The sequence below is a fragment of the Grammomys surdaster genome, unplaced genomic scaffold, assembly GCF_004785775.1.
Source record: "Grammomys surdaster isolate TR1022 unplaced genomic scaffold, NIH_TR_1.0 211, whole genome shotgun sequence".
In the NCBI taxonomy this organism is placed as follows: Eukaryota; Metazoa; Chordata; class Mammalia; order Rodentia; family Muridae; genus Grammomys; species Grammomys surdaster.
This window is the reverse complement of record NW_021604656.1, coordinates 8380626-8406405: the sequence shown is the minus strand read 5'-3', so window position 1 is coordinate 8406405 and position 25780 is coordinate 8380626. Positions and strand designations below refer to the sequence as shown.

General features: G+C 42.2%; 1 protein-coding gene across 7 annotated transcripts in view; it reads left to right on the top strand.

Annotated features, from left to right (window-relative positions):
- Positions 1-25780, top strand: part of Agtpbp1 (ATP/GTP binding protein 1) — a 122026-nt gene that overhangs the window by 81606 nt on the left and 14640 nt on the right. For 6 of the 7 annotated variants that reach the window (XM_028772007.1, XM_028772006.1, XM_028772005.1 and 3 more), the window contains 6 exons: positions 8651-8738; positions 13766-13910; positions 15432-15585; positions 16528-16708; positions 17483-17612; positions 23061-23192. In XM_028772007.1, coding sequence (XP_028627840.1) covers positions 8651-8738; positions 13766-13910; positions 15432-15585; positions 16528-16708; positions 17483-17612; positions 23061-23192 — 830 coding nt within the window. Of the gene's footprint in view, positions 1-8650; positions 8739-13765; positions 13911-15431; positions 15586-16527; positions 16709-17482; positions 17613-23060; positions 23193-25780 lie in introns of those variants that run through there. The other variant, XR_003711981.1, reaches the window with a different exon arrangement.

Here is a 25780-nt window from a genome sequence, read left to right as displayed (position 1 = left end):
TTCTTCCTCCTCTCTTCCTCTCCCCTTCTTCCACTTCTTCCTCCTCTTCCTCTCCCCTTCTTCCACTTCTTCCTCTTTTCTTCCTCTCTCTTCCTTCCCCTTCTCTCTTCCTCTCCCCTCCTCCCCCTTCTTCTCTCTCTCCTCCTCCCCCTTTTTCCTCCTCTCTTCCTCTCCCCTTCTTCTCCTTCTTCCCCTTCTTCCTCCTCTCTTCCTCTCTCTTCCTTTCCCTTCCTCCTTCTCCCTCTCCCTTCGATCCCCCTCCCTCCCTTTATGATGATTCCTGTTGCTGTTCCTTGAGGACTCCATGTGGCATGGAACATCCGTGGGATTGAACCACCCCACCACACAGACCACAAGGTGAACTTTTCTCAGTCTCCATCTGACTTTATTCTAGGCTCTCTCTGGTTTACAACAAGGACTTAATATTGCAAATGTTCTTTTTCTTTCGTATATTTGTAAATGTTATCTATGAAGTTAGGATAAAGGGTAGATAGAACAAGCTGTTTAGGTAGCTAGACTTTTAAAAATAAGACCAGTGTTGGATTTGTTAGGTTAATACTACACAAAACTGAAGATGGCTTGGTTTTACATCAGTAGACTTGAAAAAAGTGAGTGTTTTTGCAAACTTGAATTCAGCATTGTATATACTTAGAACAGGCTACACAGTTGATATAATGAGCGCCTGGAACCTTTGATGACTAAAGAAATCATTTGTACTGGAAAGCTGGAGCGCCTTCCTTGCCGTAAACTGATGAGGGAGGCCATAGTACTTATTAGAATAGCTTGCCTCCTGCCTTATGTTGTGGGACGGCTTGGACATTTTGCCTAGGGGACACTGAGTGATGGACACATGGGAATGGACTCGGTAGGTAGAGGCCTTTGGAAGGCTCACTAAGATGGGCAGTGCCAGCATTGCTTTCATTTCTTTAGTTGCCCCTTCCCCCGACACCCTGAGACACTTTTTTGGCTGATTCTATTAAGTTGTTCTCACAAGTGGTCCCAAAGCTGTTTTGAATATATTTCTGAGGTAACATTGTCTGGATTGCTAAATTTGAACATTTATGTCACTATCTCCACACCCTCTTTACTCTGTTACTTGAATATATTTTCTTAAGTTGCCACCAGATGGCAGTTTTGCATTTATTAATAGCTTCTGTTTCATTCTCTCCCTGTGTGTCTCTCAGGCTCAGGAGGGTTTTAACTCCTTCCTGTGTAAATCGACCATAACAATCTTGCTTGTAACATAAAGTGAGCATGCACAAGACATTGTCAGAGACCCAGTCTAAGAGAATCAACTTTGTGTGTATGTTAAGTGAGTTTATATACGCGCGTGTGCATGTGTGTGTGTGTGTGTGTGTATGAGATGTATGGTATGCTGTTTGAGTATAATTGTGTTTTTGTTATGATGTGTGCTGTGTATATATATGATGTATGTATGTGGTATGTGCATGCATGCTGTGGAATGTGTGCTGAGGTCAGAGGACTGCATGTTTGCCTTCCATTGGGAGTCAGGATCCTTGTTTACATCTGTGTACAGCAGGCCCAAGAGCTCAAGAGCTCATGTCTCTTCTCATCCTGGCAGGACTGTGCTGGGCTCACACACAGGCTCCTGCATCTGGCTTTTCTGAAGGTTCTGGGTGTCGACGCTCCGGCCCTCAGACTTGTCGAGCAAACCCATCATCCGCTGAGCAGTATTCCACAACTTGCAGCGTTTTCTACAAGTTCTATGTTGAAATAAGTCGAAGTGTAAGGAAAGGTCACATGGTTTGCCAAGAGGCTGGCATCTGAAATGGTGCCCTGGCACTCTGGATCTCCTTGTATCTACTTTCTATAAGCCATGGCTTTCTTGGGTGTCACTGTAGCATGATGGTCAGGATCAGGACACTGTCACTGATACATGAAGTACCTTCTGGTCCTTGGATCCCCAGTTAAGTTAGACTTTCTGCTTTTAAATCAGTGAAACATTTTAGCTCAGACATTTCAGTCTTTCAGTTCTTCCATATATTCAACTGACTGTTGAACTGAGATGAAGTCTGTTGTCGGCATTGTGTTCATTCTCCTTGTCTCCTAGAGTCTGTTCTTTATGCAGGTGCTGACCTCACTCTGTCCATAACCATTAGATGTCGCTGCATTGTCACTGTGAATTGCGACTCACAGGAAGGAGATGGGTCAGTGAGGGAAGGTACATGCTGAGGAAACCTGACCTAAGGCCTGTCTGGGAGAGCCAGCTCCTGAAGGCCACATGCATACACATGCACACGTGCACACATGAACACCTGCTTCTTGTTTCTTTAGTATATTTTGGCCTGACTTTTACTTTGATTTACACTGTAGTCTCCTTCCAGCTCCTGTCCCTTTGCCTGTTTCTTGGCAACAGATTCCTCGTGCTGAGAGTCTGGGTAGTGTCTGCTTTTGTATTATTTGTTGAATGTACTCATCTGTTGGTGAGGATATCTGGAGAGATTGAGACCCTTCTCTATTTTAAACTGTGTTTGTCCTCATCCATTAATGTCCCCTTAGTGTTGTGCCTGGGAGTTATATGGTGGGTGGAGCCAGAGACACCTCCCCTTTCATGTCTGTGGTTATTACTGACCCTGGCTTTATTTATTTATTTTTTTATTAAAGGCCAGTGCCATTGGTTGTTTCTGTGGCAACTTAATATTTTGCTCAATATCAATTACTCAGATATAGCTCTTCATGTTGAATCTGAGTCACTGAGATTGATTCTTGGTGTTGCAGCCTATTTGTTCCAAATATATTCAGTCAGAACTCTTGAGCATTGCTTTCTTTTTTCAGAATTAATACCATACTTTAAAAAGTAGTGTTAGAATACATTGTTTTTTAAAAAAATCAGAGCATTTCAGATAGGTATAAAGTGCCCTTAACGTCAGCCTGAGCCCTTTTGTGCGTCCAGTACTTAGCTGTTATATGAGCTTTCCTGTCTGTAGGAGGGTGAAATGAGGTTTCAGTGGCTTGGCGAGGGCCAGGGACTCAGACGTGACTTATGCGTGCAGTGACACTGCTGAGTTTTCAGCAAGTAGCTCGATTCATTTTCCTTTGGAGAAAAATGACAGTACTATGGGCAGGTGACTGTCAGCAAGTCTGGCCTTGGACAGGTCTTGGAGTATTTCAACGCAGTATGCTCCCAGTGCTCACTTACTGAAGAGCTAGCAGTGTAGACAGTGCGTAGCACTCTGTCAAAGCCATGCATCTGTGGCCACGTTGGAATGTAAGCCCTGGATGTAGAGTATGTGCTTGAAACCACCATGTCTTTGTGCATATAGAAAGTCAGCCTAGTACTGGACCAGCCATCTGGAACTCTAGAGGCGTGGAAACAGCCACATATCTTTTATACAATCTGTCATTTGTCACTGCCAGTAAATGTAAGAATTCAGGAAACATGCTACCTACACACTCTTTGAGAAACATTAGTCCATGTAGCGCTCTCAGAGTATATAAGGTGTCCTAGTAGTGTTCAAGCAGAGGATGTGGGAGAAGGCAGACTGGTTCTGGTATGATGACATAGCCTTGAGAAATGACAGCTAATCTAGACCATAAAAGGATGGGGGCAACACATTAAGAAAAAAATCAACCGGACCAGGAAAAATAGAAAGTTAAAAAAGGGAGCAAGTATTTGTTAAGTAGTGGAAAGAAAGTGGGTTGATGGGTATGAGGTGGGCCATGTGCAGCAGCATCAGAGAAATTTAATAGTTAAAACCAGAATAGCTAAGAGACAGGAGCCATTCACAGGTTTCTGTCTTTAAGATGCTACAAACCTTTATGCAGTAAAGTTGTCATGGAGACCTACAGAAACAGAGCAAAAGCTCCAATAATTAACTTTATTAAAAGACAGCTATTATTATAATCGAATCTGGCCTAGCAAGAAGTTACAGTGTAAGCAAGGATGTAAAGACTGGGAACAGTGCAACCAAACTTGGGGTTCCACTTTTGAGAAATATTTGAGGGTGTGCTCCAGCAACCTGAGAGTAAAACTTAAGAAAGAGGAAGATATTGGGTGTGTGAAGTGACGGAACTTAGGCAGCTGTCCAGCAACAAGCAAGGGGGTGGAAGGTGTGGAAGTGCTCGAGAGAGTAGGCCATCCTACTGGAGCGCGACATTGCCGGCCAGAAAATGAGTGGACTGGAGGCTTACACATTCAGGAAACTCTCAGAGCTGTGAGAGGAACGCTGACTGTCTTCATTCATCAAAATGGTGAGATAAAGACAAAACTGTAAACCAGAGTGTTGGGCTTCAAGTGTGAGACAGACATATGTCACATAGGCTACAGTGTTTGGCAGATAAAGGGAACATTTGAATTGGCCCTGGGAGTGTCTTAGGAAGCACATGCCTTGGCTCTCCAGTGGCTCCACCCACAGAACCTTACCTAAGAGTGTGGCCACTCTTCAGGTTTTACAGTCTGAAGAAGCTTACATCTTATCACTGGGAAACTTACAAATATCAGAAATATTCTGTACTTTGTATAATGATCTAAACTATTGGTAGAAATTAACACAGAAGTGATTAAAAACCAGGTTTTTGAAATTAATATTTATTTTTAAAAAATATCTTTAAAAAAGATATTTAAAACTGATGTTAGAAATTATTTAGAAGCTGGGCAGTGGTGGCACATACCTTTAATCCCAGCACTTGGGAGGCAGAGGTAGGGGGGATTTCTGAATTCGAGGCCAGCCTGGGCTACAGAATGAGTTCCAGGACAGCCAGGACTACACAAAGAAACCCTGTCTCGAAAAACCAAAAAAAAAAAAGAAAAGAAATTATTTAGAAATGTCTGTCCATCATGGTAGTAGCTACTAGCCACTTTGAGGCTATTAAAATTAAATACTTAAAAATGTAAATTCTCCTGTAGAGCTAGGCTCATTGCTGGTGTTTAATAAATGCCTCTGTATATGCTGCATTTCATTTTAGCAGAAGGCTAGCTGACTCAGACTTAGGGAGTGTGACTTAGTCAGCGTTAACTTGTAAACCGGACTGGTTCTACTCTTAGAAAACACTCAGTCAGCAACTAGGGAAGGAGATAAACCAAAGGGAAGGAAGAGAGTCAATGAAGACAAGTGTGGAAAATAGTTAGACAAAAAACAAAGCAAAGCACACAAATATAATGTTTAGAAAAAGATAGACGTGTGTGTGTGTGTGCACACGCAAGCCTGTGTGCACACACCAAGGCTAAAGGAGTATGTTGTTACCCTGATAGCACTCTGTTTTTCCCTTGGCAGGATTCTCGTTGAACCTGGAGCAGGGCTGGCATCCAGTAAGGCCCAGGGATCCTTTGTGTGCCCACTCAGTGCTGGGTTATAGGCACATATATAGCCACAGCCAGCTTCTTACATGTGTGCTGGGGATTTGAACTCAGATCCTTATGCTTGTACGATAAGTGCTGTTTCTCATTGAGCTGTCTAACCAGTCCACAGATGTAAAACTAACATTGTTTTTATTGTGTGTGTTTGGGCATTTTGCCTGAATATATGTTCAGAACATGCATGTCAGGTACTGGAGGCCAGAAGAAGGTATCAGATCTCTTGGAACTTGAGTTACAGATGGTTGTAAGCTGCTGTGTGAGTGCTGGGAATGAAACCTGGACCTCCAGAAGAACAGTCAGTGTTCTTGACTGCTGAGCCATCTCTCTAGCCCGCCCAATGTAGGAATTTAAACAGTCTGTTTCCACTATTGAAAAGTGCAAAGTTGAGCATGGTGGTGCGTTCCTGCAGTCTCTTAGCAGGTGGGAAATGGCAAGTGGAAGGGTCGGGAGTTCAAGGCTAGCCTGGGCTACACAAGACCCTGCTTTAAGAAACTAAACCAAACGAAAAAAGGTGGGAGGGGAGACTATATTTTTAATCCTATAAAACTAAATTATACTTTTGTTATTTATTCTAGCAATTGATGAAAATATTCAAATGGATTTAAGTTTACTTTTCTGAACCTAGTATGATCTTTGAACTTCCCTCTTAGAAAGAGCAACCTGTGGAGCTGGAGAGATGCTCAGTGGTTGGGAGTGTTCCTGCTTTGTCAGAGGACTGCAGTTCGGGTGTCAGCATCCCTGTCGGGTGCTCACGGCAAACCGTGACTGCAGCTCTAGGGCTGCCTACACCTCTGCCCCCACGGTTACTGCACTCAAAGGCACATACGCATAATTTAAAAATACTAAATCTAAGAAAAGAAGCAACGTAAGACTCTAGGTGCAGAATCGTAGGTAATAACCAATTTAACAAGTTACCGTAAAAGAATAGCCATTCCTTAGAACTAAAGCTGCTTACAGTAAGGAGCCTCCAGCTTACAGTGCGCCCATCAGTGGGGCGAGGGAGCCATGGTTTTTCTTTTGCTTGTGCTGAAAGACCATGGATAAAGTGATCCTAACTCTTAAATGTAGTCAGTTCTGGTGATGAAATGAATATAACATAACATGAAGGGTGGGCAGTTGAGAGGACACGGTGACTATTTTTATATATCTAAACACAGCAGTGTCTGCCACATGGGGATTAGTCACTGTCTCTTGTATTATACATGATAGAATTGATTTGAGAAAATTGGTCAATATTTCATCGAGTACTGTATAACATTTTTATTAAAATTATGAGAAGATGATTGTGTCATCATCAGGGTCTGGGGTTCTGATTTCTTAAAATGCAATGAAGATAGAACACAGTAACTTCCTAAGCAGGCCTGTGTCATTAAGGAGCACACAGGAGGTTAACCTCCCCCCGGAGGGCCAGGAGGCAGCATAGCAGTGTTAAGTGAAATATTAAAAAACAGGCACCCATGCTAGCTCTGTCTATGTTCTAGTATGGCCATTTCCCTGCCCCTAGGGTTCGTGTTAGGCAGCACATGTTTAAGGTGAGCCTCAAACAGCAGTGAAAGAGCCAGTTAGAAAGGAAAAGAAACCTTATAAAACGCAAATATACTTAATGAGATACTCCTACACCAGGAAAATGATTCCATACTGAAGGTAGGATTTAAAATCAAGCCAGCTCTCAGGAAAGCCATCAGTGTTTCTATAATTACATTAAAATTTAACTCAATTCTAGTTAAAAAGTCTAGTTTATCAGGTTCTGGAATGAAATAAGATGATTTTATGGTTTTTATTTGTGGGGAGGTGAGATCTCAACATGTATACATACTATGCCAGCCTGGAGCACAGACATCCACATGTCTGCCTCTCCAGTGCTGGGATTAAAGGAGTGCATCATGATGCCTGGGCAAATAATGCAATTGTAAAACTCATATGGAAGCATATCTCTTAAGAGTATCCAGGAAAGTGTGTTGTCTCTTTAACCCTACCTTCATTGTCAGTTCCCACCATGACCAACAAACAACTTGGGGAGGAAAGGGATTATTCAGCTTCTACTTCCACATCCTGGTCTATCACCAAAGGAAGTCAGGACAGGAACTCACACAGGGCAGGAACCTGGAGGCAGGAGCTGATGAAGAGGCCATGGAGGGATGCTGCTTGCTGACTTGCTGCCCATGGCTTGCCTCAGCCTGCTTTCTTATAGAACCCAACACTACCAGCCCAGAGATGGCCCCACCCACAGTAGGCCGAGCCCTCCCCATCAATCACTAATTAAGCAAAGTCCTACAGCTGGATCTTACAGAGGCATTTCCTCAGTTGCAGTTCCATCTTCTCAGATGACTCTAGCTTGTCTCATATTGATGCAAGACTAGCTGGGACACAAGCCATGTTAACACTTCTGTAGAGAAGGAATGAAAACAGACATAAACCTCTGTGGTCTTTCTCACTGCATATGAGACTCTATGAAGAATTAGAGGAGTGATTGCTCATTATTGTGTGTGAGTGTGCACCTGTGTGCACGAGTCTTCGATGTGGTGTGTGTGCACTTACCTGTGTGTGGATGCACTGTGGTGTGTGTGTGCACACTATGGTATGCCTCTGTGTGCACTGTGGTGTGTGTGCACTTGCCTGTGTGTGTGTGCACTGTGGTGTATGTGCACTTGCCTGTGTGTGTGTGCACTGTGGTGTGTGCACTTGCCTGTATGTGTGTGCACTGTGGTGTGTGTGTGGGCACTTGCCTGTGTGTGTGTGTGCACTGTGGTGTGTGTTCACTTGCCTGTGTGTGTGTGCACTGTGGTGTGTGTGCACTTGCCGGTGTGTCCATGCATGATGCCCTTTGATTTTGCTTCAGCCAGGGTCTGTCTGTGTTGTGGCTGCTGCTTTGGCCAGGCTCACTGGATGAGCTTCCTCCCAGCATTTAAGAGCATGGAGATTACAGACAGGTGCTGCTATCTCCATGGCTTCTGACAGTTAATGGAGCCTCATGCTTGGGTGACGAGTTTTACCTTCAGGGCCATCTCCCTACACGATTTCTTTATTAAGTTTGACTATTTTACTTTGTACAAGGAGTAAACTAACTTTAATTGACCGAACTCTTTAACAGTAATTTAACAGAAAAGAATTGGTAGCCATTCACTCTAAAGTTATTCCATTTTAGTTGAACTTTCAAAGGGATATTGATTAAATTATAATCTAAGAAATTACTCAGATTTCTCTAATACATCCTAAAATATTGAAATGCAGTATACTTCAGTTTTCCTGAAATTTTGGTACTTTCTAGAAGGCAAGATTCATTTTTACATCAATTCTGAAAAGAGTTCTCTTTCCTTTCCTCTTCTTTCAAAGGTATGCAGCCACTTATGTATTCAGTTCAGGAAGCACTAAATGCCAGACCATGGTGGATTCGTATGGGTACTGACATTTGTTACTACAAGTGAGTATTCTTACAGAAGTTCATAGAAGGCTACATTCCATTCTGTTTCAGTGTAACAATGAAAACACAGCATGTATGCTGGCTAGTCAGGGGAAAAGAAGGAGCCTCAATTAAGAAAATGCCTGGACTGTAGGCAAGCCTGTAGGTTATTTTCTTAATTAGTAATTTGATGTGGGAGGGTCCAGCCCGATGTGGGTGGTGCTGTGCCTATGTTGGTGTTCCTGGATTCTATAAGAAAACTGAGCAAGCCATGGGGATCCAATAAGGGGCAGCCCTCCATGATTCTGTGTCAGCTCCTGTCTCCAGGTTCCTATCCTAACTCCCGTCAGAGATGGACAGTGCTGTGGAAGTGTGAGCTGAGTAAATGCTCTCCTCTCTTCCTTACTTTAGTCAGGATGCTTTAACCCAGCAGTAGTAACCTTAATTTTTATTGACTCTCTGGAAATTTCATACAATGTATTTAGACCCTCGTCAACCCCTACTCCTTCCTCTAGCTCTTTCAACTCCACTCCTGTCTCCCCAATTCCCTGAACCTTGCCTCTTCCTCCTTTTCCTTTCCTTCTTTTTCTTCTCCCCCACTTTGTAAAATAACCCATGGAGTCTAATTTGTGCTGCCCATAATACACCTGTGTGTGGGGACATCCGTTGGATGATGGCTGGCCTACAAAGGGGCCACACCATTAAAGAAAACCAACTCTCTTTGCTCCAGAAGCCATCCGCTGTCCATAGTGCCCCTGATTGGAGTGCAGGCTTGTGAACCTGGTGCCTGCTCTGAGTTCATGAACACAGCTGTCCTGTTCTATCCAGAAGCCACTGTTTTAGTCTAGATTTTCTTCCTCTTCTGAAGTGGTCCCTGAGGCTGTGTGGGAGGGTAGGTGTGTATGATATAGGTGCCTGTTTATGACTACAGCTTTGCTTGTAAATGATGTAGGCGTCTTAGTCCTTGCTTCTGATTTTACTCTAATTCTATATGTAACACGTTTCCTAATGCTGACTCCCCTTCTTGTACATACATTAGGGGCATGGTGCGTGCGCCTCACGTGCACATTCTTTCCCCTGTTCATCCCTCACCCAGTTTTCCTCGTGACCTCTTTATCCTTGCTGTGCTTCTGTGCATTTCTGTGCCCGGAAGGCTAGGATGTGTGGCTTACTACCTAGGTGTGTGGCTGTTGTGGAAGTAGGTCAGACCTCTCCTTGAGAGAAGGCCCATGATTACACTTTGCTGCTGTCTTTTCAGAAATACTTCCCTAATGCACACACACTTTCAGGTTAATCTCTTAAAATGGAAAGCATGTATCAGACTTATAATTATGTCCAGCCGCTCTCACAAACAGGCACAGACATGCTCCTTGACAGCATGGATTCTTGTCTTCTCCTGTCTCTTTACTGATAGAATATGTACTTTATCCTCTCACAGGATCCCAGTTGCTGTGAGCTGCGCATAACAGCTCCGGCCTGTGGAGACTTCAGTTCCCTGTGGTCTTGTTAGAACGTGAATGCAAATCTAGCAGTGCTCAGGTCTGAGCCTACATCTACACTGGACACTTAACATCCGGGCTTTCCAGCCTTTTTTTTTGGTGAATTTCATACCATGTACCTTAATTCCATTCCTCTCCCTGTACCTTTTATCACTGCCCGATGTCCTTACAACGTCTCCCAAAATAAAAATAGATTTTTAAATTTTTATTTTTTAAAATTCTATGCTTTAACGATCATTTCCCATCAGTCACACAGAGTTTGTATGTGTTTTCTAATCTCGGTCTTGGTGTTTACTTCCCTTGGATAACAGTTTCTGTCCTGTTAGTCTTGAATTTTCCATAAAGTGGATTTTGATTCTTAATGTTGTCCTTAACTAACACTGATGTCTCGTTCTTGTAGCTTTGCCAGAAGATGATGATGACTAGAATTTAAAGCAACTTAACAGTATATATTCCCTTTGGAAAAAACCTAAATCTTAAATTCTGTTACTTTCTGGGAAAGAAATGGGCTTCATCTCAGTAAAGTTCCATCCCTCCGTGTCTGTTAGCAAGATAAGTAGCACATAACTAAGAAGCAGAAGCAAAGGAAATGCATACCCTGGTCTCCACTTTACACTGCTTGTGCTGCTTTTAATGATAGCTCAATAGAAAGGTTACCTGTTCTGTCCTAGAACGTTGCAGCGACCCAGTGGTGACCTGGGCAGTGGTGGGCATGGTTTCAGAGGCATTGCTCAGGCTATTAAATATCAAAAACACTCAGGCTTCTCTACGTACATCTCACTTCTTTTCACATTGCAGTGTTCGTGACCATAAATAACACAATTAAGTTCTGTTCTGTGTAAGGAGTGGTAACAGGAATTTTTGCTTTTTTGTCTGGCTACTATCAGACCAAACTGGAATTCAGTGCAATTTAGCATTCATTGGTTAACTATTTTTTATGTTGCATGCATTATTGTGGTTGCTTTCTAGAAGTCTGATACTAAGGATCAGAGGCTGTTGTGTTATAAATAGAGCATAGTTGTCTTCTGTCAACATGTGTGTCTTGTTCATTTATAGCCTGTAACTTCCATGGAACATGTATGATAGCATATGTTGGTATTTTTTTTTTTTTACTACTTTACTGGGTTCTTATAGCTCTACCTCCCTTCCAGCCCTTATTCTATCCCAGTCTCTTCAACCCCCAACACTAGGTAGAAGAGAAAGAAGGTTAGAGGGAAAAGGAGACATAAACCTCTTTAGGCTTCTTCTGCTGAATAGAGGTGTTGAGCTCCTTGTGGCAAGTCAGTCTTTGTCTTCAGAATATCCAGTTTCTTCTTCTTGTCTCATTTCTCATGACCATTTGACAAAAAGCAACAGCAGCAACCAGAAGCCGCAGGGGAGCAGCAGCCTCCTTCCCAGGCGGTCTTGGAGTTTTCGTATTTATAGCCCTCCCCAGAGTCTCCAGAATTAAACTATCTGCAGCTGGCAAAAATCACACCCCAGCTAGTGCACAAGGCAAATCGCAATCACCTGCTGTAAAGCTGCCTCTTACCCCACACCTGGGACTAAAATAAAAGCATATTCACATAACATAACTGGGTTTTTAAAGAAACCAAATTCTCACTACAGGCATACGTACCTCTTCAGGTAGGTCAATTCAGAGAAGAAACTGTTTTGTATGATTCTTAGTTCTTGGCACTTGCCATTATCTGGCCATTCAGTATACAGTGATGCAGTTAATGAAGAATAGTTTGAGTATGTAAGTGTGTGAATAAAAAGCCTGTAAGCCCTGTTTCTCAAGAGTGTTTAGAACTGTAGAAATTGAGTTGGCAGAGTATCTTTAAATGCCTATGTCAGCAATACTTAAGGATTTTTAAAAGCTATGAGCAGGATGCTGTCCCAGGGGTTTGCTGCCCATGTTGAACAGTCACTGTCCTGTGGTCAGTTCTGCTTGTGCATTTCAGGGCTCCCTGCGTCCATGTTGACATATGGAAGTTCCTTAGCATTGATTTATTTATATAGTAGGGCTGGTGTTAGAGAGTGGGTGCCTCTGCCACTGCTTTTGTGTGGAGGTCAAAGGACAACTTTCGGGTTTGGTTCTTTCCTCCTATGACATGGTTCTAGGTCTGAATTCAGCTTGCTAGCTTTGGCAGAAGGTACCTTTGAGCCATGTTGGTAGTGGTCCACATGCTGAATTGTTTAAAGCAGTTGTCAGATACCATATTCCGTACAGAAATACTTATCTCTAAAGTACAAAGACCCCTTAAAGACCATCCAACCACCTTGCCATTACCGTACAGCAGAAAAATTAAGAAAATTCCTTACTATAATCTATTCAGGGTTCAGATTTCCCCAGGGGCCATATAAATGTTGCATAGTACTTGTTTTTTTTTGTTTTGTTTTTGTTTTTTCCAATTAGGTTTTATGAAAGAGCACACATTACATTTTTTTAAAGTATAAAAGCCTGGAAAATGTGATTTATTTGTAGAGCTATTAGCAAAAAAGAACAAACTGTTTTTGGAAAAAAACACACCCTTGAAAGTATTCCATGTTAAAAATGTCTGTTGGCTACTACTGATCTCCCTTGTTCATCACAAGTCACACTTAATCTATGTTAATATGGTTCTTAAATTTTTTTTTATCAGTAGGATTCCCTTTGCTCTGTTAAACTGGTTTCTTTCTCATACAGGAGTTTTAAATTTGTCTTTTGCTGATTGCATCTTTGCTATTAACAGTTGTATCTTACTGAAACCGTTGTACTGTCAGTTAGCTGTAAAAGCATAATCAAGCTTTGGTTCATTTTGGCAAGAGCACAGCATCTGTGATGCTGCAGATTTCCTTCCGGCCACACCAGGAAGCATCGGGAAACAGCGGCCTTCCTGGCGAGTTTTCTTCTTTAATCTTAACACCCGTTATGTAAAGTGCCAGGTGCTGTGGCTTGCCAGCTCCAGATCCCATACATGTGGTCCTCCCTGTTGATTGATGGAGGGAGCTGTCTTGGACGAAGTCAATAATGCCATGAGTCCCTGACAGGAGCGTGAGCTTCACGAGCTCTCCGTCTAGAGACGAGCAGTGCTACTGGATGGTGGCCATTGGATCACATGTTTAAACACTTGGTCCCTGGTTGGTGGAATTGTTTGGGTCGGATTAGGTGGTGTGGCCTCGTTGGAGGAAATGTGTGGCTTTGAGGTTTCAGAAGCCCACCTCACCTCCTGTGAGCTCTGTGTCTGCATCAGACTTGTGGATGGAGACATTAACTCTGAGCTACTGCTTCAGCACCAGGCCTACCTGCCAGATGCTATGCTGGGATGCTTGTAGCAGGATGGAACCTGAGACTCTTAAGCCCCAAGTAAACTCTTTCTTGTATAAATTATCTTGGTCATGGTGTCTCTTATAATGGCAATAGGAAAGTAACTAAAACAGTGTCTATTGAATAAAGCAGTTCAGTTAAACTAAATATCCACTGGGGTTTTTCTTTTTTCTTTCTGAAATTCTACTTAATAAAATGAGCATAAGAAATGAGAACAACTGTGCATGGAGAATAAAGTGCTTTATGCTTTTCAATCGCAGGAATCACTTCTCCAGAAGTTCAGTTGCTGCAGGCGGGCAGAAGGGAAAGTCCTACTACACCATCACCTTCACTGTGAGCTTCCCGCATAAAGATGATGTGTGCTACTTTGCCTATCACTATCCATATACGTATTCAACTCTGCAGGTGAGAGGGCCTGATGGCCAACTTGTGAATACCGTTCTGTATTGCGAGTAAGTACCAGGTCAGTGGTACAGTTTGCTTCTGGTTAAGTATATCAATAGAATGTAGGCTGTACATGAGTAGAGATGAAGTCCTTGTTGGAAACATTACAGGTGGGAGGGGGGATGAAGTAGCTCTGAGAGCCTGGGGACCCTCAGACGCTGAAGCGCTGGCGCCACAGGAGCGAGGGCCCCCACCTACACCTGCAGCATCCACAGAGGAACACCAGTTATGGTCTAGTGAGCCCTGAACCCCACTGCCGGGGCGAAGGCAGCCAAAGTTCACTGAGAGGCCCTATCTCAGGAAAGAAAAAGAAAGGGGAGAGGTAGAGAAGCAGCCAGCACTTGACACGCATGTCAGCGTCTGTCGCATTCGTACTCACACAGGTGCATGCACATGGGCCCACTCCTATGCTCTCACAAAAGAAAAAGAATTTAAAAAAAGAGCTAGGAAGGAAAATTTATGTACTTCACATATCACTTGTAGAAACTGATACTTCTACAACTTTCTGTGAACAAATCTTAATTAAATGAGATTTCACTTTGCTTAACTAAAGAGTACTATAATATAAATATAACTATAAATAAATATAAATATTAATCTTGTAGAAACAAGTGGGGAACCTTGTAACAGCAGGGAAATAAAGCTACATTTTGAATTATTTTGAATTTTTCTGTAGGAAAATTAATGTTTTGGCATAAGAACCAGGTTCATTGTATAAGACTCGAGCTCCTCAGAGTGTGTGAGAGGGCTGTGACATTGTGAATGTTTGTACAAAGCTGAGTAAACTGGATAGAGTGAGTAGATGGCCAGCCGTGGGAGGTTCATTCTCACAACAAAGTATCTGATCTAATGGCAAGGGTATGGAAGGGTGATCAGATACAGGAAGGAGACCTGGGCAGCTCCAGTGCAAGGAAGGCCTAGCCTGTGGCGTAGAGGGAAGGCTGGGCTGAGTGACAGCCCATGGCATGGTCATTAGACTCACTGAACAATATCAATATCACACACACACACACATGCATGCATGCACGTGTGCACGCACACACATCTAGAAGTCAGAAGAAATTGTTCATAATTTCTGGCTTGTAATTTTAGCATGTGATTAGTTAGCTTATAACTAATGTGACCTTAGTTATAAGTCCAGAATTCTAAATTCTTTGAAAACCAAATGCTTTTTTTCACAGCTCAGATTGGCAGCAAAGCCTTAGCTGAATTTCTGTGAACTTATTTAGAATATTGGTTCCACCTAGGGTAACTTTCACTTCTACATAGGGTAACCCTGCTGGTGTGGGGTGTAAGTAGCAGGTGCCACCTTTCTCTTGTCCCTCACATGTTCATGGCTGTGTTTTATTTGGCGTTGATGGTTATATGTAAGTTTTAAGAATCAGATTTACTTCTAGTTCTGGATCTCTAGATACATTGTTTCTATATATCAGTAGGGAATTTTAAAATGATTATATGCTTTGCTTTTAAATTTTTGTCAAGATGCATCTTCAAAAATTGGAATCAGCACACAATCCTCAACAAATCTATTTTCGAAAAGACGTGTTGTGTAAAACCTTGTCTGGAAACAGCTGTCCTTTGGTGACCATAACAGCAATGCCAGAGTCCAGTTATTATGAACATATCTGTCAGTTCAGTAAGTCTGTCTTCCCTCAAAACTTCACACATTCTCACTTGTGTTTGCCTCCTATGTATTTTATAACAATTCTAAGAGCAGTCATGAGAAGATTTAGACTCTAGTCTTGGTCCTGTGTCTAACCATAGACCACTTCTGTGCCTCAGTTGTCCACTCTGGAAAGTGAAAGCGTCACCTGAGGTTTCCTCTCAGGATTGCTTTGATAGTCATGTTTTAGTTGTTTCTGGAAACAATGCTGAAGCTAAAACACAGTAGTATTTTAGAGTCAGTATTCTGATAGCTAGCACTGAATAGCTACGTGGTTTTCTCTACTATTTAAAGTTTAGAATTGCTGAGGTAGTGCAAACAAGAGCATAGTTCAACTTTTGATAATTATTTCAAATTACAATAGAGAGAGCAACAGCATGAGAGAGAGCGGGGGGGGGCGAGAGGGGGACTGTGCATGGGCGTAGGGGTGGTGAGGTGTATGGTGTTGGCCGACTCTGTGTGAGTGCATAGTGACTGCTCTGTTGATTCTGTATCACCCGTTCCTCTGTGCTATCATTCGTACAGATTTAGATTAATATTTTCCTTTTCTCTGTGAGTTTATGAAACACAAGTTTATATTTTAAACTTTCCCAGTCGCTATTCTTTGTAAAAATACGTTTACCCTCAAGTACTAACCTTTTTCAAGTTACATCAATCAATAGAACATGATCAAGTGGTCCCTGTGCTGTACATTATCACACTGTTTATGTCCATATTGCGGACTGTTGTGCCTAGCAGCCTGCATGCATTTTCTGTAGTTTTCTCTGTAGGCTAGTGCAGAGTGTGCATGGTGTGTGTGCCTGGTAACTTTCCATTGGAATTCACAACCGAGGAGAGTTCTAGATCCCTAAAGTGAAATGCCATTCAAAATTGTAGTTGCCGTCCATTTGAATTGAGCTTTCGTGTGCACTTTAGGAACGCGCCCGTACATTTTCTTGTCTGCGAGGGTACATCCTGGAGAGACTAATGCCAGCTGGGTCATGAAAGGAACACTGGAGTACCTCATGAGCAACAGCCCGACGGCCCAGAGCTTACGGGAGTCTTACATTTTTAAAATTGTCCCCATGCTAAATCCAGATGGTGTCATCAATGGAAAGTAAGTTAAGCAGTGGTTACAGGAGTGTCATAGGTTGCTACGGTGGCTGCATCTAATTTGTTGATCTACTAGTGTTCAAGTCAATTCAAATAATGGGTTTGATGATTTTTTTTCTAGGAAAAAGACCCAAGTTTTTGGTGGGTAATACATCAGACTTTTAAATGCATGCGTTAGTGTTCTGATTCAATGGGGATGTAATTTTATAAAATCTTTGTTGAGTTGTCTTAGAAAGCTATGTCAGGACTCTTACCACACATGTCCTGCTTCTTATTGAGAGTGTGGCTGTAGACTGTGGTGCTTGACAACATTAGTGCCCGGCTTCTATGAAGAAAGGAGAGTGTGTTTACACTTCTTCAATACTACATAATTTTCATATATTTGCCTTTCTCATAGTGTGTACAAGACAACAAGCAGTAGCATACAGACTTAGTGTAGTGAGTGGTTTCTATTTAGTTGAGAGAGAAGGGGCCTACTAATTTTATACAGTAGACTTTTTATGACTTACAAAAGTCTATTTTAAATTTGAAATCACCATGGTTACAAAAATGTGACATAGGATTTTTCAGGTAGCGAACGGTGGATACAAGTTTACTTAATGAATGCCATGTGTGTTCAGTTGGGCCCCCTCTGTAGCAAATGATGGCTACAAGTTTACATAGTGAATGTAGCGAACGGTGGATACAAGTTTCCTTAATGATTGCCATGTGTGTTGAGTTGGCCCAGTCTGCAGCTCCTTGAATCCTTGCTTTTGTTTTTCTGTCTTTGTGTGTGCAGTCACCGCTGCTCCCTAAGTGGAGAGGATTTGAACAGACAGTGGCAGAGTCCAAACCCAGAGTTACATCCCACGATTTACCACGCAAAGGGGCTGCTCCAGTACCTGGCCGCAGTGAAGCGCTTACCTCTGGTATGTGGCCGCCTTTGTTTGCCTTTGTACACAGAAGTGTATTTACTAATTAATGACTTAGTATAGTTTATGTTTTTATATTAACTTGCAGAGTGACATTCCTCATCATGAATCTTCATGCCTTTGTGTCATTACACCTTGTTCTCCTCATGTCCCTGCCACTGCCTTCCCTGCCCTTGTTCCCCTATCCTAGCTGCTTCTCTTACTCCCTCAGTGGGTCTCCTGTTCTGCTGTCTTGTTGCCTGAATTCCATCTCCTTTTCTAGTTTTGTGTTGTGTACGTGTATAAGCTAGTTACACATGTATAAACTAAGTTCTGAGTCTAGGCTTCCTGCAGATCTATGCAGAGTGTGTATAAACTAAGTTCTGAGTCTAGGCTCCCTGCAGATCTATGCAGAGTGTGTATAAACTAAGTTCTGAGTCTGGGCTCCCTGCAGATCTATGCATATATGCCAGTGTTTGTTTTTCTGTACTTAGCTGACTGTGTTTACTGTGAAGTCTGGTTGTATCTGTTCTCACAGATACATAAAATCCCTCATTCAGGTGTGGAGTTAGAGTTGGATGTTGGATCCTACAGTGGCTCTGGTTTTAGCCTTTTATTTTGTGGAATGTCCATACTGATTTCCATAGCTACTGCACACATTTATATTTCTAAACAGTGAACAGTGTTCCTCTTGTGTACATCTCTCTCAGTGTTTGTTATTTGGTTTTTAATGATAGCTATTCTGGTTGGGATGAGATAAGTCTCAGAGCAGCTTTGATTTACATTTTTCTGGTAGCTAAGGATGCCAAATACTTTCTAAAGAGAACCCAACAGAATTACATTTCTTTCTTTATCTTTACATGTGTGAAGGATGCTGTGCCTATCCACAGTGCAGATGTGAAGGTCAGGGTGACTTACAGAGTTGCTTCTCTCCCTCCACTGTGTGGGGCCCCAGACTGCTTTTCAAGTATTCATTAGCCATTTGTATTTCTTCTGTGAGAACTATTTATTTTTGGTTCATTATACCATTTATTTGAGTGGAGCATTTTATTTTTTAGTGTTTAATTAAAAAATTATAGCATTTACTTATTGATCCTTAGATGTGTAGTTGACAAATATCACACCCCCAACAAAAAGAAAATCAAAGCAACTCAAAAATAACAGAAGATACAGAAACAGAAGATACAGGGATGGAGTGCGGCTCAGTGGTTACGAGCACTTCTGTTCCTCCAGGGGGTCCACTTTGATTGCCAGTTCACGTGGCTACTCAGAATGATGCCTAACTCCAGTTCTAGGGCATCCAATACTTGCTGGTGTCTGCGGGTGCAGACCACACCTAGTGTGTGTGTGTGTGTGTGTGTGTGTGTGTGTGTCTCTGTGTGTGTGTGTGTATACCTACATACTTGCAGGCAAAATATCCCAGGTTCATTAAATGAAATAATGTTTAAAACATTTTAAAGAAAAAAAAATGTATGTGTTTGTCTGAATGTATGACACATATGTTCATGTGCCTGAGCAGGTCTGTCAAGGGCACGGGGCCTTTGGAGCTACATTTACAGGTGGTTGTGAGCAGCTTAGTGTGGGAGCTGGGAACTGAGCCCAGGCTCTCTCAGAAGAACAGCTAATGCTCACTTGTGAGCTTCCAGCCAGTCTTGAAGGAATGTCAGAGATTGCTTCCTGCGTCATGTAGGTACTTTAATTCTGTGTAATCCTGTTTGCTAATTGGAATTATTTCCTGTGCTACTTGAGTTCTCTTCAGAAAAGCCTTGCCTGTGCTTGCTTCTTGAGGTGCTTTCCTCTAGTATCTTAAAAGCTTCAGGTCTTTGATGTGTTGGACAGATTCTATACCAGCTATGAGATGCAGATGTACATTCAGATGTGGAGACCCAGGTTGTCCGCCAGCTGTGAGATACAGATGTGCAGTGTAGATGTAGCGACCCAGGCTGTCCAGACCATTAAGAAGGCTCTTGTTTTGGCTACTTTTCTATTGCTGTGATAACATAATGATTGAGACCATTTTTAGAAGATAGTTTATATGGGGCTTAAATTTTCAGAGAGAGTCCATGACCAGCATGGAGATTGTGACAGCTGGCAAATTCTTTATTGACACCCAGATCAGCTGCTGACTCGTGTGCTGGTTTTGTGTGCGTTGACTTTGCTGACAGCCTCAAGATCATAAGACATTTCTAGTAGGAGAGCACTGGGATCCTCCAAGTACAGGAGAGTGTTTCTGGGCTTGTTTTTATTTTTGCAAATAGGAACATTTTGACTTCTTTTCCTATTTGTGTGCTGGTTTTATATCGTGTCACCTAAAGCCCTGAGCACATTGGAGAGAGAGTGGGCATCCTTGCCCTGTTCCAAATTTTGGAGGAAATGCTCTCAGTCTCCCCTATTTAGTGTAATATTAATTGCAGGCTTGTTTTATACAGCCCAATGGTGTTGCTATTCCTAGTTTCTTTAGACTCTTTTTGAAGAGAAGTTCAGCCTGCTGAAGGCTTTGTCTGTGCAGTTTCTGTCCCCAAGTCATTTATGTGCTATATGACTCTTCCTGACTCACATGCATTCAGCCACCCTGCAGAGGCTGAGACAGCTCAGTCACCATGGCTGATTAGAACATGGTCTTGAGTTTGTTCATAAGGGTTTTATTGCAAATGTGTTCATCTGGGAACTGGCCTCCAGGTGTTTGTACTTGTTTGTGATAACATATCCTGCTTTGGTGTGGTGGTGGTGCTGGCTTTCAAGAATGAGGTTGTCTCTATTCCTGCCTCTCTCTGTTTTCCAAGATTGTATGAGTTCTTCTGTAAAGGTCTGGTAGAATTGGAAGTGAGTTTTATGGTGCAATATATTTTTTAAATTACTGCTTCAACCTCCATTATTGTAATTCTGTTTAAGTTGTTTGAATCTTCTCAGTGTCATTTTGTTAGGTCATATGTGTCACAGAATGTGTCCATTTCTTCTAGGTTTTCTAGCTTGACTATGAATATGATTCTTTGTTTCATTGGAATCTACCGTATTGCCCATCTTCCATCTCTTTTAACCCTGCCAGCTGCTCTCCCTCTGCGTAGCTGAGTTTAGGGCATTCACATTTAAGGTTGTCAATGAGATATTTTATTAGTTGCTATGATTTTGCTGTCTTCCCTCCCCCCACCCCCGGTTGTTTTGGATTAATCTTTCTTCTGTCCTCTCCTGGCATGTGGAGTTGGCTGGTTACTATGCTGTAAATGAAGACTTCGTCGTCTGTCCTGCCATTGTGCTCTTCTGTGGTCTCATGATGTTCACACTGTCGTTTTCCTCTGTGTAGCGTTCTCTCGTGTCATCTGTTGGTCATGAGCTGCTTTGGTTTGTGCTCGTCAGAAGCATCTTTGCTTACCCCGCACTTTAGAGTCTGCTTTTCTACATAGAGCAGTCTTGTTGGCAGTTGCTTTCCGAGTTTTAAATGTATCATAGGAGCTTCTGGTAAGATTGAGTTTTCAATGTATCACAGGCTTGCTGATAATATTGGCCACTCTTCCAGTGTTTCTGTCTGAAGGTGAGTGGATATTTTCCTTGCTGATTGGGTTGTATGGTCAATGTCTTGACTGACTATAATAAGTATTGTGGAAGTTCTCTGTTCATGTATGTCTGGGGCTCCAAATATCTCTTGTGTTTGAATGTTGATTACCAAAGGTTGAGAATTTTCCACTCTTAATTCCACTGAGAAGATTCTTTATGCCTTTAGGATTTGTGCCAGCTCCTTCCGTCCCCTGCAGACTTAGTCTCATGATCACGTTCCCAGAGGAGTTGAGCTCATTCTGATTTTTGTCCCACTGAAGCTTGAACCTAGTGTTTTGTAAGCCTTGTCCTCCGTTCTCCATGTTTTCTTAGACTTGGTCAAGTCTGTTGTTGCTTTCTACTGTCGCCAAGCTTTTCATTTTTAACATAGCGATTCCCCTAAATCTCAGGGGTAGCTCAATTTTAAAGATCAGATTTGGTCTTAGGATGACGTTGGCTGAGTCTCAAGTTGTGACATGTGATTTCTCGCTGCCACTGACCTGATTGCCATGGGAATCAACATCTCACTAAAATCCGTGACTAGATTTGAGGGTTGAGGTCCATGGGCATACTCCGAGGGCAGGACCACCAGGTTTTCATTTGCAGGCCACTTCTGTGCCCTCAGCCTGCCAAGGACTGTTTCCTGGCTGTGTGTTTCTCTTGCCCTCTGCTTCTCATGATTTCCTGCTCTTTCCAGGACCTTTCCCCTCACATACTTTGTAGATCTCCAGAGGCGTCTCTGTCAAATGCTATCTCGGTCTCTTATGGGCTCACACATAGGTAGCCTCTAGCCTTAATCTTCCTGGAATCCTGTGATCCCTGTGTACCTTATATGTTATTTTATGATTATAAAAGCCAGCCATTAATTTCAAAATCCTTTCTGTCATCTTTTATAATGATTATAGTGTCAAGTTAATAATGTATTCTTGTTGCTTAGAATTTATATTACCCTTTTACTTTTTGTTTATGACTAGCAATGGTAGGTCATGTGCTTCAGACTTTAACTGTTGTGTGGCCAGCACGGAGGCAGCAGTGTATATTTACCAGATCTCACAGCAGTTCATGGCTGTTCCTGTGAAACCCAAGCCCCAGGGCACAGCGCAGGCTCAGCCAGAGTGCTGTGGGAAGGCCGACAGACGTCATCGAGTGTCTGTCCTCACCAGCTTTGATTAGAGTGCACCTCTTTTTACATTAGTGTTTAAATTATCTAATCCTGCATTCAGGAAGGGAAAAATGGGGGAATAAAATGAATGCGTTATTTTTCATTTTTAAAAATGATACTCTTAAAGAGTTTATTTGAAAGTTTTGGGAATTTTTCTCATGAAAGCATTTTCAGGTTCTTTTAAATTAGTTAACTATTTTAACCGCTGTTTGAGGTTGTAATGACTGTATCTGTACAACTGAGATAGCATCCCATTCACTGTATGGTAAGTGTTGAGTAGGTGATAAAGAACAGTAGAGTGTGAGGTTTAATGTGACACCTTTGAGGATTTATCAGTTTGAACATTAATTATAAATCCTGCCCCAAATGGGGTTTTATTTCTTCTTAAATTGATGGGTCTTTTAAATGAAATGACTTAAGAGAGACAGCTTGATTGGCCTGATATTATCTGCGTTTATTTGCTAATATATGAAGAGAAGATTCAAAGTTTTATTTTGGCAACAGAGGTTTGTTTTAATTCATCCTAAAGTTACTAAAGTAAAAATCACGCTAAAGCACACTTCCACAACCTTGAATGCAAAAACCTCGTAACTGCTTATTATTGGACATGGAATGAAACTACAAATTTAGAGCTCACAGAGTAGAGTTAGCATCATTCAGCTTGCTAAACATTTTATGTGAACATACCGGAAGCCAACAGAATGTGTCTTTTGAGATGTGCTATGTGTAGCACATCCAAGGCTTTAATAGTTACACTATATGATCTCTTTAAGGTTTATTGTGATTACCATGGCCATTCCCGAAAAAAGAACGTATTCATGTACGGCTGCAGCATCAAAGAGACGGTGTGGCACACCCATGACAACGCGGCTTCCTGTGATATTGTGGAGGACATGGGATACAGGGTAATTGCTGGACATAGCTTGTGGGCATTTGAATTTGAAGTGCATGTAAGCCATATGAAATGTCAGTACACGTGAGTTGGTTAGACGTGACATTTACATCTTTCTATTTCTGTTTCAGAGCTTTTGCTTTAAGGTTTGTTTTCCTATTGATCCTTTCTCTCTGTCTGGATATGGTTTGTGTTTGGGATAGACATGTTACTTTCTTTTTGCCCATGGGTACCAGTTGTGAGTGTGTATTCTGTGCTCGTGTGTGCTGGGGTGGGGGTGGGGTTTCGGTCCTTCCAAGCAGTCGTTTTTCTTTCTCTGTGCACCACATCACTTTAATAATGGTGAATTCTGACAACTTTTCTCTTATTCCTTAAGTTTTTGCTGGGTAGATTTTTTGTTGTTTGTAGATCTTTTGTTTGTCTGTTCTGTTTATTTCCCTTGGGAATTCTAGTATATTCATTTGTAGATTAATGTTGAGATTTGAGTCAGAGTAGTGTTGAATCTAAGTTAAGTTTGGGAGTGCTTAAGAGCATTTGTATCCACGACCTTTGTTTGTCTATTTGATCGTATCTTATTTTCTTAATAAAATTTCCTTACATACTTACATAGGTGGGATATTGTATTAGTTTTAGCCCTAATGCTTGTGAATCTAGTTGCAGTTGGGACTAAGAATTTTCCCCTCACATGTCTGCTGCCTCCACATAGATCATTGACTGCCTGTAGGAAATTACCAATTCTCTCAGGAGAAATTGCTGACTTTTATGATCTTTCTAAAAAGGGTTACATGTCACAATGCATGTTCCCTCTTAGCACTCAGTGTAAATCTGAAGGAAGATGGTGTTAGACACTGAAAGTACCCAGTATTTGCCTCATAAAGAACCTGTCCAGGAGGCTACTGGGCAGTCAATTTTTAAAAACATTTTTAAAGGGTTTATGTGTGGATGTTTTATCTGCAGGTGTGTCTGTGCACCGTTTGTGTGCAATGACTGCAGAGGTTAAGATGGAGGGCATCAGAAACTCTGGAACTGGAGTTACAGACAATTGGGAACTGCTGTATGGATTCTGGGAACGGAACTCGGGTCCTCTGAAAGAACAGGAAGTGTTCTTAACTCTTGAGCTGTCTCTCCAGTCCCTAGAAGACAGTCTCAGGATTTCGTGTTCTGAAAAAGAAGGCAGCATAAGGAAATGAATCCAAGAGAGACGGCCTCTTAATACCAGTGAAGGAGAGCAGCAGCGTAGATGGTGTCCGATGTGTGAGCGTGCAGTGAGCAGTCCTGCCCTTCAGATGGCTCAGAGCCCTGTTAGAGTAGGCCACATTAAGTAAACGGTGTCGGCAGAACTCAGGGGCAGAGGTGAAATAGGGAATACTTAATTTAGATCTAGGGAAACAGCATTTGAAAGTGTCTAGCAAGAGGCCACAGAGACTGGAAAATCAGAAAGAGACAGCTTGATTGGGTTGATATTATCTGCGTTTATTGTAATGTAGTGGGTAGGGCCTTTCCGTGTGCTAGTCTCAGACGCCAATACAGCGTCCCTTATTGTAATGACCCCTTACTGTGAGAATATTTTGATATTGTGAGAATACCAAAATACTATTCTTAATCACTTAAGCTGAAAGCAGATTTCATATTCACATTGTATTTCTTCTGTTTAGGAATTATAATAACTTTATTTACCTGTATATGTGTGTCTGAGGTGCCATTGGATGCCAGAAGATGTTACTGGGTCTCTGGAAAACCCTGAGTTCTGCCGACACCGTTTACTTAATGTGGCCTACTCTAACAGGGCTCTGAGCCATCTGAAGGGCAGGACTGCTCACTGCACGCTCACACATCGGACACCATCTACGCTGCTGCTCTCCTTCACTGGTATTAAGAGGCCGTCTCTCTTGGATTCATTTCCTTATGCTGCCTTCTTTTTCAGAACACGAAATCCTGAGACTGTCTTCTAGGGACTGGAGAGACAGCTCATAGCCTGTTGTGAGCCCCCAGAGTAGGTGCTGAGACCAAATGCAGGTTTTGCGGAGGCAGGGAACACTCTTAGTCATGGTGCCATTTCTCCATCCTCCTTTAACTGTACAGCAACTTGATGTTTGTTGACCATCTTTTCAGGTCATCATATTTAAATTTATCTCATTTATTTTTATTTTTATTTTCGAGACAGGGTTTCTCTGTGTAGCCCTGGCTGTCCTGGAACTCACTCTGTAGACCAGGCTGGCCTCAAACTCAGAAATCGGTGCCTGCCTCTGCCTCCCAAGTGCTGGGATTAAAGGCGTGCGCCACCGCTGCCTGGCTCATTTATTTTTATTAATTAACAAAACTGTGCAGGTTAGTTTTCCTTTAACAGAACACCTACTTGTATTTGTTGAGTAGTCTCTTATAGGTGGTCATTTGAATAGTGTTGCCAAACTTTCCACAATATGGATGAAGCCAGTTGATGGTCAAAATGCCATGAGTGGTACAGCTGTCTGTGCACACCGTCTGTCTGTCCTGCAGCATCTCTGTGTATGCACACCCTCTGTCTGTCCTGCAGCATCTCCGGGTGTGCACACCCTCTGTCCTGCAGCATCTCTGTGTGTGCACACTTCTGTCTGTCCTGTA